Here is a 15025-nt window from a genome sequence, read left to right as displayed (position 1 = left end):
TTGAAAATATTAAAATTGATTTCAGCTGCACAGGAAAAGAAGTCATCAACAAAATAAGTCAAGTTACTGGATGGGAGAAAATATTTGCAAACCATATATCTAATAAGGGGCTGACATACAAAATATACAAAGGACTCATACAACTGAATACAGAAAAAAAACCCCAATCAATCTGATTAAAAAACTGGCAGAGGATTTGAATAGACGTTTTCCCAAAGAGGACATACTGATGGCCAACAAGCACATGAAAAGATGCTCAACATCACTAATCATCACAAAAATGCAAATCAAAACCACAAGATGTATCACCTCACACCTGTCAGAAAGACTTATCAAAAAGATGAGAAATAACAAGTGTTGGCGAGGATGTGGAGAAAAAGGAACCTTGTGCACTGTTGGTAGAAATGTAAATTGGTGCAGCCACTGTGGAAAACAGCATGGAGGTTCATAAAAAAAAATTAAAAATAAAACTACCATATGATCCACCAATTCCACTTCTGGGTATTTATTCAAAGAAAATGAAAACACTAATGTGAAGCACTATTTATAGTAGCCAAAATATGGAAACACTCTTAAGTGCCCATTGACAGATGAATGGATCAAGACATTGTGGTATACATATATTCAGCCATAAGAAGAATGAGATCTTGCCATTTGTGACCATATGGGTGGACTTTTGAGGGCATTATGCTAAGTGAAGTAAGTCAGACAGAGGAAGATAAATGTTGTATGATCTCATTTATATGCAGACTATAAAACCAAACCAAACCAAAACAAAAAACAACCAAGCTCATGAATATAGAAAACAGATTGGAGGTTGCGAGAGGTGGGGGTTGGGGGTTGGACAAAATAGGTAAAGGGAGTCAAAGGTACAAATTTTCAGTTATAAAATAAAAAAGTCATGAGGATGCAATATACAGCATCATATCTATAGTTAATAATAATGTAGTGCATATTTGAAAATGGCTAAGAGAGTAAATCTTAAAAGTTCTTCCCACAAGAAAAAAATTCTATAATTACATATGATGATGGATATTAACTAGATATATTATGGTGATCATTTTGCAATATATACAAATATCAAATTTGTACACCTAAAACTAATATAATGTTTTATGTCAATTATACCTCAATTTAAAAAAAAGACTTTTCTGATGATAATGTGATTTAAAAAATATTATTAAAATTAATTTCACCTGTTTCTTTTTACTTTTTTAATATGGCTAATAGAACATTTAAAATGACATATATGGTCTACATATAATTTCTATCGATCAGAACTGATTAGAACATGGACTTTTAAATATGGGGATAAGTGGGAATCTTTACTGAAGATCAAAAAAGACAAAGATGACAGAATCTATAGCATTTCAGATTGAGGTCAGGCATGGGGTACATGTCCTGCCAATTGGGGGTTTTAAAATAAAAATGGAAGACTGCTAATATATCTTTCAAAGAAAGAATATCCGGGATGATTTTAAATGTGATTCCGTATTATGACAAAAGGTGAATTAAATGCTTAAAGTCTCCTAAGCACAATAATTTAAAAACTCTGATAACTCTGATACAAAACCTGTTATCGTAAGTAAAATTCTTCTATGCATCTATAAATACATACATACAAATGAAAATACATATAAGACATTCACATTATATATGTATCAGCTTTTATTGTATGTTACTAATGTGTTCAAGGACACGAATGCCTTTCTTATTTTTGATATCCTGGATATGATTTAAGAGGGCCATTTGAAGTTATTAATTATAGTCTAACGTTCTGCTTGGTGTCATTCACCTTGTGTTTGCACAATTAAAATTGTGCTTCTACTGAGGTGTTGGATTTGCAGGCTGGCTCACACAATGATCCTTCTGGCAGAGCTAGCAAGATGGTGCTGGCTACAAACAATAATTGTCTTAGAGCTCCCTGTATTTGATAACAGTGCTGCATCTCTTTTCCAAGACCTCTTGTCAAGTACACATGTGTGAACATTAGCCATGGTTTATAAAGCAAATAAAGTGTTTCTGTGTAGACTGGCTCTAAATTCTACAGACACTATCATCTTTGTGTACATGCAGCTAGGAGGTAGATCTATAGTAACAGCAGAGCACACTTTCACTTTCCTAAAATGGAAAAAGAGTTCTTTATTCTGACTTACAGAATATTCTTTTTCAGTGTCAATATGCATTTTAAATTTCTTTTTTTTTTTTTTTAATTTATTTTTTGACAGAGAGAGACAGCGAGAGAGGGAACACAAGCAGGAGTGGGAAAGGGAGAAGCAGGCTTGCCGCGGAGCAGGGAGCCCGATGTGGGGCTCTATCCCAGGACCCTGGGATCATGACCCGAGCCGAAGGTAGACACTTAATGACTGAGCCACCCAGGCACCCCTGCACTTTAAATTTCAAACATTTGGATCGTACAAAAATACATTTAACCCAAACTATAGAAATCAGGCTTTAGAAGGCAAATAAATACCCCCCTTTCCCTTCCAAGCTTCGAATCAACTGGGAAATAGTGATGAGACATATAAATGAAGCTTAAAATATCAACTTTAATACTGGAAATGTCATTGGGAAAATGGCTATATATCTTTAGAGAAAAGGGCTCACTAACATTTCCTCTTCCAACTAGATCTTGCAACTGTCCACCTGAGGGAAAGTTTGGTTCAGTGAAGATTCACTTAGGCAAAACTGCTGCCTCCCACTAGTCTGGGGCAGACAGATGAAAACAGGAGCAAATCCCCAGTATTTTTAATCCTGTAGCAGATTAGCTTCATCAAATCAAGGAATGTAAGCCAATGATGTGGGGTGGGGAAGGGGTGTCTCACATTTGATCTGTTAACTTCTCAAGTATTTTATTGTAAAATACTAGAGATGAAAAAAATGTGGATAAATCTCTATAGAGTCAAAGCAGCACTGGTTTGGGATATGTAAGGTAATACTCAACTACACGTAGTGATGTATAAATTGTAAGGACATCTTCTTAATCCATTAATCTATCAACAGACACTTGGGATGCTTCCATACCTTGGCTGTTGTAAATAATGCTGCAATAAACATAGGGGTGCATATATCTTTTTGAATTAGTGTTTTTGTTTCCCTTGGGTAAATACCCAGTAGTGGAATTACTGGGTCATATGATATTTCTTTTTTTTTTTATTATTTTATTATGTTATGTTAATCATCATACATTACAGCATTAGTTTTTGATGTAGTGTTCCATGATTCATTGTTTGCATATATGAATTGTGTAAGACTGTTGAATCATACGATATTTCTATTTTTAATTTTTTGAGGAAACTCCATACTGTTTTTCACAGTAGCTGCACCAATTTACATTCCCAACTGTTAATAAGAGTTCCCCTTTTTCCATATCCTTACTCACATTTGTTGTTTCTTGTCTTTTTTTCTGACTGGTGTGAGGTGATATCTCATTGTGGTTTTGATATGCATTTCCCCAGTAATTCCACTTCTATATTTATTGCAAAAGCTCTAGGATATGGCCAGTCAGCAACTGAGTCCGAGTTCTCGTGTAGCTGTAGGCTAATAACCATTGGTGATTTGCCAAACTAAAGCCTTTGTCCTGAGTAATTCTCAAAGGAAGAATTGCCTGTTGTTAACATATTCTAGATGGTATTTGGAACAAAGGGTAATTACAGTTAAAAGCCATAAGAATACAAAACCTAGAAATAAGTCTTAAAATTACTTGTTTATATAATATAAAGAAAACTGTGTATTAGCACTCTCCTAGTCTTTTACTGGCTAGGAGAGTCATAACAGATTTCTAACAATATACTTTAATAATCTCTATACTTTATCCAAAAGAGCTCCATCCCCCCAAACGAGAAGCTTGATGTATAAAATTCTCATTGTTTCCTGACCCAAATTCTTAATCTAAAACTTGAGATTTCTAAACTATTTTTATCTAGTCTTTATACCCCAAGATGAATATTTGCTTAGGCAGGTCATCTTTTCAACTAGGCTTTCAAATACATTAAAAATACAAATAGGAATCAGATTTCTCTGGTATTTCTTTTAAACCCCTAAGCCACAAATATTTTAATTAATTTATTCTTAACTCATTAATTAATGACAGATGGGAACAAATTCCTGTGAAATAAAAAATGTAGAGGGAAAATTAATTTACTTTTAAAAATGTTTATGCAGTTAGTCAACATTATAGAAAAAATAATTGAATCACGACAAATGTTGAATTGTTATTAGATAAATGTAAGAATTTTTTTTAAGTAGGCTCCCCACCAAATGTGGGGCTTAAACTTATACCCTGAGATCAAGAGTAGGATGCTCTACCCACTGAACCACCCAGGCGCCTTTGGCAAGAAATATTTTTGAAATCTACACTTCTATTTCTCTTGAGAAAGTAGTTTAAAACTATAGTCTATTGAATGAGGCGGCCATCTGCTGACGGGAAAGGGCACTACAGGTACTATTTTGCAGGAACTGAACGTCATATTCTACACAAACCAACTGAACCACAAACATTTCAGTAGCGCTGTCCAACAGAAACGTAATAGAAGTCACATACGTAATTTAAAAATTTCTAATCACTACTTTTAAAAAGTAAAATTTTAATATCGCATTTTATTTAACCCGATATATCAAAAATATTCTTATTTCAGCATACAATCAATACAAAAAGTTTATTTTTTTTTTCATATTAAGTCTTCAAAATATAATCCGTATTTTATGGTACATCTCAGTTCGGACCAGCCACAGTTCGTGTTCAAGAGCCACGCGTGGTTGTAGCTAGTGGCTCCACACTGGACAGGCAGATATAGAAAACGAAGAGAGAGCTACAGTTACTCTGATGTGCCTTTTACTAAGTTCATTCATTTCTTTTTTTTTTTTTAAAGATTTTATTTATGTATTTGACAGAGAGAGAGACAGCAAGAGAGGGAACACAAGCAGGGGGAGTGGGAGAGGGAGAAGCAGGCTTCCGGACGAGCAGGGAGCCCCATGCGGGGCTCGATCCCAGGACCCTGGGATCATGACCTGAGCCGAAGGCAGACGCTTAACGACTGAGCCACCCAGGCGCCCCAAGTTCATTCATTTCTCACCCCTTCTGCCCACTCTTTTAAAAGTTCCTCTCTTTCCCTCTGTAAGTTCTACTTAATTTTGTAAATATGTTTTGCCTCCTGAATATTTTGGAATACTTAAACGACCCTCAAGAGCCGGCCCAAGAACGGTAAGACCCAGGAGAGCCCATTTTTCTCCAGAGGTTCGTATGCCAGCGCCGACCTTCGATTCGGCTCGTCGGCGGAGGTCTGCTACATTCCTGGGCATCGGAGCCCAAGCCGGGGATCGGGGCCTGTCCTGGCTCTCCGGTCGCCTTATGACATCACAGCCCCATGACTGAGGTTCACGTCCAGCGAGGTTCCGGGATTCCAGGACGCAACGGTCGAAGGCTTTCAGTGGGAGAGAGCCGGGACTGGAGGAGGCCACACGACTAGGTCCATGCCACTATGCCCACAACTCGGTGCTTCCAGTCCGGCCCCATGATCCGGCGAAGGCAGGTGGAAAGATGCGCGCTGGCACCGACACACCCGCGAGCGAGGAGCTCCCCACCGCTTCCCAGCAGCACCAGCGGGGTCTTCCGGGTGGACCCCTACCTCTGCTGATTGGTTGGAGGTTGCCGCCACGTGACCCAGAAACGGCTTCGGCCGCTGCTTTCCCCGCCTCTGTTGTCCCCCTCCCCACTCCAAGGTCGCGGGAGGCGGAGGGCAGGTTTCCTAGGCAACCGGAGCTGGTAGTGTAAACACACCAGGCCCCGGATTAGAGAGGGTGTCGTGCCCGCTGTTGCAAGACAGGGACTGAGGTCGGAGTGGACTCTGGTCTGTCTCGGATTGCCCTGGAATCCATCATCTTCCTGGGATAAGGTGAGTGTGTGTCACCTTGTGGCCTTTGGGCCTACATCACCTGTCTGCAGGCCCCAGGAGTCTTTGTTCTCCTCTCCTCCCTCTCTGCCCGCCCCTGAGAGGAAGACGGGAGAGAAGCAACGTTGAGGTCAAAGGACCCCCGTAATGGCGCAATGGAGATGATAGTAACAATGAGACAGAGACGTGTCTTTATTGGAGGCCGTCAGGGTGACCAGAGCAAAGGTTAAGAGGGGGAGGAAAGGGAAGGTGGCCCACAGTCATCTGTGCAGCCTTTACTGCACGCGTTAAGGTACAGAACTGAGAAAACCAAGGGCTCCTTGGCCAAATTGGATACTGCTCACCTAGTGCCATAAGGGCGTTTGTTGGGCCCGTCAGTACTAACAGATGGATTCTGATCTCTTTATACCCAAGGGAGGAGACAGTTTGATCATACAGGGCCTCTAGTTTGTAGAAAATAAAGTTGATTTTCTCAGGATAATACCCTACCCTCCTGGCAGACAGAAACATGGTGCTTTACACTCTATTTATTATTATACTCTGGTCATGTACGGCAAGTATTTACATATTATATATATTCCAAATTATACCATATAGGACTCTGTAGCATGACAATTAATTCAAACTATTCGACAAATTTTATGGAACACCAAGCAAGTGCCCGGCACAGTGATAGGTTCATTGTCCTTGCCTTCAATGAACATGTAACCTGGTAGGGAGGAAAGACCTGCAAGGCATCACAATACAGTGGGACAGGTACTATATATGGAACATATGCAGGCCTTAACTGGAGTCATAAGGAAGAGAATGATTATAATACTACCGGAGAGAATTAAAATCTTCACAAAGAAGACTCTTGATTTAAATCTTTAAGGATGTATGGAGTATGTCATAAAGTCAAGGGAAAAAAGACATTTTAGGGAAGGAAGACAGCATATGACAAAATATAGAAATACCCCAGCCCATTCAGAGAACTATAGTTGTAGCCAGACTCTGGGGTGTTGGGAGTTTGTGGTTGATGAGCTTGACAGGTAGGCAGGAGTCAGAGCATGGATACCACGAATGCCTTCCTTAAGCAGCTTAAACAGATCTACGTTTCAGGAGGCTGGCTGTCACAGTAGTGTAGAAGAGGGATTGGAGGTTTTAGGACTATAAGGAAGGCATCCAATTAAGGTGAAATGATGAAGGTCTGAACCAAAAAAGAGGCAAACAGAATGGAGAGGAGGGGGGAAATGATAGACATTTAAGAGGTATATGCAGAAGGATTTAATGAGTGAGTGAACATGGAAGAAAGAGTAAAAGAGTGGTTAAGAATAAATCCTGAGTTTCTGATATGGTTGATTACAAAGATGTGCCATTTACCAAGAGAAGCAGGCTGGCTGGGAAATATGACTTCAGTATTGAACACACTGAATTTGAGATGCCTATGACACATTCAGATATAGCTATCCATGTAGGAAGTTGGTTTTGTTGTATGGAAAACAGGAAGATAAAGATTAGTAATTTTTTACCAAGAAGGAAACAAGTGCTCAGAAAAGTAGATTTGAAATAACAAATAGAGAGAAGCTAAGGAGAAAAAGGCAAACAAAAAAGAATACTAGAAGAATGGAGTTATCAACATTGTCAAATGCCATGCCAAGGTCCAGTTAAGCTGAGAGCTGAAACATGTCCAGTGTCTTTGGCAACTAGAAGATTATTGTTGACTTTGGCAAAAGAAGCAGTCATGGCCTGAGGTATCCCCAGTCAGGTTGCAGTGAGTTAAGAACTGAGTGGAGGTAGTGAAGTGTTGCTATAATGAACTCCTCTATCTTGAAGTTTTTCTGTGAAAGTATCTAAAACATTCATTCATAGAATACAGGATAGGAGGACTTTTTTTTAAGAGACAGGAATGATCTAACATTCATATATGGAGAGAAGAGAGGCCTTAGAGAAGAAAAGATGGGAATAAAAGGAGGAGGAAAATTTAACATAACTGTTCTGAAAGAGACTGAAGACAATGGGATCAGTACAGACATTTTAGACAAGAGAAAGAATACTTTTACTAAGACAGGAGTCAGGAAGGGAAAGAAATACATTTTTAGGAGGAAAGGGAATTTAAGGAATGAATATCTGATGGTATCGCTGTTCTCTGTTAAGATGGGGACAAGATCATCTGCAGAGGGAGGAGGGGTGGCAGGGAGAACTTGAGAAGAGTGGTAGAAGTTTAGAATAGTCCCTATGTCATGAATCCCAGAGCTGTATCTCTAGCCCTACTCTCCCTAGGAGAGGAAGTCGAAGAAGAAAATATAAAATGTCCGTTGTTGAAGATCCAGCTGAAGTTAGCAACCATGCGTTTTCAGTGACTTCAGCTCTGTGCTGGTTATGTGAAATCATCCAGCAGCACTCCAGAGTGAGGAGGGGAAGGAGGGGATTGAATCAATCCAAGATTTGAGATTTGGAGGGTGAAAGCTACAGAAGCTCCTGGTGGCTCCTGGTGGCTCCTGGTTCCATGAAGGAACTAGAGAAAAAGACCTGTGGTCTCTTAGATGGTCAGGCCCTGAAAAGAACTTGCCCAAAGTGGAAGAGAATGAATGCAAGTTGGCCAACAGGACACACCTCTTGATGGAATCAGAAGCTTCAGCTGGAAGCCCTGGGCCCACTTGTGACTGGAGGAAGCATAGGAGGCTTGTAAATACCAGGGAGGTTCAGGCTCTTCATAATTCAGATGTAGTTATGCAAATTATAGAATTGAAAGATTTCTAAATTATATTTTGTTTTGCTAAACTGTTGAATTAGATAGATTTTTTCCTAAATAAGATGAAGTGGGAAGTAAGGTTGGTATCCAAAATATGCATATTTCTCTGTTAAGACAAAGTAGTCTCCTTGAATAAATGGAGAGCTGTAACTTGTTCTCAAGAAGACTGAATACTGTGAAGACGGAAGTTCTCTCTAAATTAAGCTTTACAATGGAATTTCAAAAACCCAAGTGAATTTTTAAACACTAAATATGAACTTTCATAAATTTTATTTGGAAAAATAAATGTGAAAGAATAGCCAAGAAATTTAAAAAAGAAAGAATATGTGGTGGGAATTAATATAAATCACAGTAATTAAAACCAGATGATACTATAGGAAAAGACAGAGCTAAGGGAGAACACAGATTGGAAAGTCCAAAATTAGGCTCAAATATATGTGATAATTTAGTGAATAACAAAGGGAACAGTTAATTTCTTTTGGAGCAGACATCTTGGATATAGACTAGATAACTTGGATCCCCATTTGGTGACTTTGGATGTACTAAGGACAGGCCTTGTTCCTTGTGTGATAGTTGGAAGGCAGGCTTTCCTATTAATGTTCACAGACATTAAACCAGAATGTAGGGGCTTCTTTTCTGATGAGAAGTAGTGGTACAAAGCCTTCCTTTACTTAGTATGGCATCTGAATAAGCCTAGGGAGGCAAGACTATGGCCTGCATCTATGTATGGGCCTCTGATGGAGTATCTAAATCCTTTCAAGTTGTTCCTTGCCTGGCCACTCCTGCAGCCTGTGCTGTAATATCTTGGGGGTACCCAAGAATGGGGTAAAGAGATAGTTGTTAATGGCAAGCAAAGAAGGAAAGTACAGTATTACCTTCAGCATAGGTCCATCTTCTAACTACTTCTCACCATCACCACTACCACTACCCTACTCCAAGTACCATCCTCTCTCACTTATATTATTATAACTGTCCCTTAATTTGTCTCCTTGCTTCTACCTTAGACCCCTACAGTCTATTTTCAACAGATTCTTTGAGGGTGATCTGTTTCAGAACTTAAGACAGCTCATATTACTCCCACTCAAAATCCTCATAGGGCTTTCCATCTTACTCATCTAAAATCCTCAAAAGGGCCTACAAATCACAAGCTAGCACATGATCTGGCTCTGCACTACCTCTCTGATGTCACATCCTACCAGTCTCCATTTCCTAGCTGTGTTCTAGCTGTATCATTTTCCTTGTTATTCTGCAAGCATACCAAGTATCCTTTCATCCTATTTTTTTTGCATGTGCTCTTCCCTCTGCCTGGGTGCATTTTCCCCAGATTTCCTCATAGCTCACTCTCCCTCATTTCCTTCAGCTCCTTGCCCAGATGCTACCTTATTGGAAAAGTCTTTTCTTTCCTTCTACCCCTAGCATTTTCTGACTGGTAGATATATTAATATATCAACACATATATTAATGAATGAGCGAATGAATTAGAGATTCAAGGATAATTTTCTGGCTGTATTTTTCTTTGTGGTGTTAGCCGAAGCCCCTCCTCTCCTCACCTCAGCAAGGTTGGACTGCATCTCCAGTTTACAGAGCCTGAGATCTGATACAGATCTCGAAGTCCTTTGATTTGGTTCCCTTGGATGGCTCACAGCCACCTTCTTCCCAATCACTGCGGCTCTGAGTTTGGGGAATTTTTAGGATGGTTTTGTAAAACTTCTTTCCCTGGTACCTTGAATTGTGGCTGGTTTGTACTGATGGGCTTTTCTCTCAGTCTCATGCTGTCTACTTCATTTCCATTCAAAAGACCTTTCTCTAATAAAATACCTAGGAATAAACTTAACAAAAGAGGTGAAAGACCTGTACTCTGAAAACTATGAAACATTGATGAAAGAAATTAAAGACAACACAAAGAAATGGAAAAATATTCCATGCTTATGGATTAGAAGAACAAATGTTGTTCAAATGTCTATACTACCCAAAGCAATCTACACTAAGTTTAATGCAATCCCTGTCAACATACCAAGAGCAATTTTCACAGAACTAGAACAAATAATCCTAAAATTTGTATGGAACCACAAAAGACCCCAAATAGCCAAAGCAGTCTTGAAAAAGAAAAACAAAACTGGAGGTATCACAACTCAGACTTGAAGAAGTTATGTTACAAAGCTGTAGTAATCAAAACAGTATGGTATGGGCACAAAAATAGACACATAAATCAATGGAACAGAATAAAAAACCCAGGAATATCCCCACAATTATATGGATAATTAAGCTTTGACAAAGGAGGCAAGAATATGCAATGGGAAAAAGTCTCTTCAACAAATGGTGTTGGGAATACTGGACAGCTACATGCAAAAGAGTGAAACTGGACCACTTTCTTAAACCATACACAAAAATAAATTCAAAATGAATTGAAGACCTAAATGTGAGACCTGAAACCATAAAAATCCTAGAAGAGAGCACAGGCAGTAATTTCTCTGACATTGGTTGTGGTAGCATCTTTCTAGATATGTCTCCTGAGGCAAGAGAAACAAAAGCAAAAATAAACTATTGGGACTACATCAAAATAAAAGGCTTCTGCACAGCAAAGGAAACAATCAGCAAAGCTAAAAGAGAACTTACTGAATGGGAGAAGATATTTGCTAACAACATTTCTGATAAAGGGTTAGTATCCAAAATATTAACACACCAAAAAAAAAAAAATAATAATCCAATTTAAAAATGTGTAGAAGACTTGAACAGACATTTCTCTAAAGAAGACATACAGATGGCCAAAAGACATATGAAAAGATGCTCAACATCACTCATCATCAGGGAAATGCAAATCAAAACTACAATGACATATCACCTCACACCTGTCAGAATGACTAAAATTAACAACAGATGTTGGCAAGGATATGGAGAAAAGGAACCCTCATGCAGTGCTGGTGGGAATGCAAACTGGTGCAGCCACTGTGGAAAACAGTATAGAGGTTCCTCAAAAAGTTAAAAATAGCTATGATATTTTTAGCAACTACCCTATGATACAGTAGATGCACTACTGGATATTTACCCAAAGAATACAAAAACACTAATTCGAAGGGATATATGTACCCCTATGTTTACTGCAGCATTATTTATAATAGCCAAACTGTGGAAGCATCCCAAGTATCCATCGATAGATGCATGGATAAAGAAGAGGTGGTATGTATATATATATATATACAATGGAATATTATTCAGCCAAAAGAAAAAACAAACCCAAATCTTGCCATTTGCAACAACATGGATGGATCTAGAGAGTATAATGCTAAGTTAAATAAGCCAGTCAGAGAAAGACAAATACCATATGATTTCACTCATATGTGGAATTTAAGAAACAAATGAACAAAGGAAAAATAAAGAGAGACAAACCAAAAAAACCACTTTTAACTAGAGAGAACAAATAGATGGCTACCAGAGGGGAGGTGGGGGGATGGGTGAAATAGGTGAAGGGGATTAAGAGTACACTTAATCAATATGAACACTGCATAATATATAGAATTGTTGAATCACTGTATTGTATACTTGAAACTAATTTTTCACTGTATGTTAACTATACTGGAATTTAAATAAAACAACAAAATACCTTTCTCAACATCTCTGGTACTCAATGCTCTTTTCCTAGCACTGCTACGCATTCCTTTCTTATTTTCACATTTCCCTACTCGTTCTAGTGGGATTTGGGGGAGAAGGTAGGTAGATACAAGGACACAAGTAATCTTCTTTTTTTTCTTAAAATTTTAATTTATGTGTACACCTGTACATATATATAATTTTGCATAAATGAATGAAAGTGAGCATATACTTTTAAAATAAATATTTAAGTAAAATTTCATTTTAAGGATAACATATATATATATAGAAACCACACAAATCTTAGATATCTAATTTTATTTTCTCAAAGTGAATGCATTCCTTTAACCAGCACACAGATCACAAAATACACCTTCATCAGCACTCTAGAGCCCCTCTTTACCTCTTCCTGGTCACTCAACCCTGAGAGGTAACCACTATCTTGACTTCTTCTAATACCATAGATTGGCTTGTTTTCAAATTTTATGTGAACAGAGCCACATAGTATAAACCTCACTGTGTGTGTATCTTCCTTTGCTAAACTTGTGTTTGTGGGAATCATCCATGTTGTATACAACAATAGTTTCTTTCTCATTCCACTTCTAGGTATAAACTCAGACTAAATGTGTACCTAATGTCTTGCATGATAAAACTGTTCAGAGAAGCACTATTTAGCTCCAAACTGGAGACATTCCAAATGTCTACTAACAGTAGAATGAATAAATGGTTTATATATTCATACTATAGAATACTAAACATGCTCTTAAAAAGTTTTTTTTCTTTGCCATTTTTACCTAGATCTATCCCTATCCAACCTCTCATGCCTATCATAACCACACTAGCTTTCACCTGCATCCAAGGTAACTCATGTTAACAATTCAGTATGTATCTTTACATATTTTCTCCTTATGTAATCATATACACGTGTATGCATATATATACGTATACACATAGATGTACACCCATACATAACTACAGAGGAATTGTTGTAAAAAGTGGGATCACAATATACATCATACCTACATTTTGCTTTGTCATGTCATCATATTAAAACCTAGATTCCTATGTATATGTCTGGAATACTATAATGAATATTAAAAAATACCAAAAAATTGGGTTTTTATTATAGCTACTTAGGTATTAAGCAGTTCATATCATCTAAAATGAAAATGTTGGTTAATTCATTTTATTAAATATTTATTCCCATGACAGCTATGTCACAAAACCCTGAGGTTTCTTTTCTTTGCTAGTACACTTCTTTGCTAGAGCTATGTTCAGTTTTGGACACAACAGTATAATAGGAAGGATAAACTGGAGCCTGTTCAAAGGAGAGCAACAGAGTTATCTCTAGTGAGAGAACTAAAAAAGATGAACTGGGGAGTGAGATAAAGTTGTAGATGAGAGATGACCATGTTCTTCAAGTATGAAAGGCTTATAGTGTGGAAGAAAAACACTCGTTTTATTTGAACCCAGGAGGTAGAGTAACAATGGAGTGGAGTTATGGAGACACAGAATTAAATTCAAAATAAAAACCCGATTTTCTAACAGAAAACTTTAATGGACTGTCTTGGGGCCTAGACAGATAGTTGGTATTATACTGTGTGAAAATTTCAGGCCACATATGGGTAATTCTACCTAAGTATCTTTAAGGCCCCTTCAACCTGTAATAACATGGCTCTAGAATTTATTTTATTTCAACTTTTCATTTTCCTTAACAGATATATTATTATGAGCTTTATTTTTAATGGAAGATGACTGAATGTGAAAACCTAAACCAAGAAGAAATAATTAAGGAACTGGTGAGTCAAAGCCAAGTTTCTTTTCTTTTCTTTTTTTTTTTTTAAAGATTTTATTTATTTATTTGAGAGAGAGAGAGAATGAGAGAGAGCGAGTACATGAGAGGGGGGAGGGTCAGAGGGAGAAGCAGACTCCCTGCCGAGCAGGGAGCCCGATGCAGGACTCGATCCCGGGACTCCAGGATCATGACCTGAGCCGAAGGCAGTCGCTTAACCAACTGAGCCACCCAGGCGCCCAAAGCCAAGTTTCTTTTCAATTACATTTGCAAGAATAGTAAATGGAACATTTTTACACTCCCTTCTGGAGCTCACCTAGATTTCTTCTACCCCATGACCTTTGGAAGTAGAGAAAAATCATATATATGGTATAACTTTCCTTCTTGTGAGTTAAACATGGCATCAGTGCAACTGATAGTTTATAATTTCTAATAGCAAAATAATTTTTAAATTATTTTGAATAGGTAATAACCCAATTTCTTTTTTTGAAACAGTGTTTATGCAATGGTTTGTCTTATGAGATGGTTGGACAAGAAGGATCAGATACTTCAAAACTGGAGATGTTTTTCTCAGGTTATCCCTGTATAGTTGGATTATCATTATTTCCTAATTTAACAAGTCTCACAATTGTTGCTCAAGATATAAAAGAAATTTCAGGGCTAGAAACTTGTTTACGGCTTAAAGAACTCTGGATTGCTGAATGCTGCATAGAGGTAAGTCTAAACATAACCGTATATGAAGTATTTTATGCTTAATTCTTTGGCTTTGGAAAAATAGTTCCATGAAAGATATGCATGAGTCATGGATCAAAACAGATGAATGGGGAGGGGCATACATGATGAAGTAAAATAAAACCCTTTACCCAGTAAAACAAAACAAACAAAACAAATGGGTAAAATATAGACATAGATTTCTACAAAGGAGAAAATAGAAATAAAGAATCAAAATGTAGACATACTCTACATTTTAGTAATCAGATCAGATCAAATAATACCCAGTATCGCTTAGTAGTAAATTGG

General features: G+C 37.8%; 2 protein-coding genes across 4 annotated transcripts in view; one reads left to right on the top strand and one right to left on the bottom strand.

Moving 5' to 3' along the window:
• Positions 1-15025, bottom strand: part of RTN1 (reticulon 1) — a 381779-nt gene that overhangs the window by 231845 nt on the left and 134909 nt on the right. The gene's annotated exons all lie outside the window — the stretch shown is intronic.
• LRRC9 (leucine rich repeat containing 9) overlaps positions 5539-15025 on the top strand; it is a 113845-nt gene continuing 104358 nt past the window's right edge. Inside the window, exons 1-3 of the mRNA XM_034993208.1 lie at positions 5539-5894; positions 13932-14012; positions 14501-14719. Coding sequence (XP_034849099.1) covers positions 13965-14012; positions 14501-14719 — 267 coding nt within the window. The 5' untranslated portion in view covers positions 5539-5894; positions 13932-13964. The remainder of the gene's footprint in view (positions 5895-13931; positions 14013-14500; positions 14720-15025) is intronic.

Source organism: Mirounga leonina, unplaced genomic scaffold, assembly GCF_011800145.1.
Source record: "Mirounga leonina isolate KUSES-001 unplaced genomic scaffold, KU_Mleo_1.0 Mir_82, whole genome shotgun sequence".
NCBI lineage: Eukaryota > Metazoa > Chordata > Mammalia > Carnivora > Phocidae > Mirounga > Mirounga leonina.
Note: the sequence above shows the minus strand (reverse complement) of the source record. Positions and strands in the feature narration are given on the sequence as shown.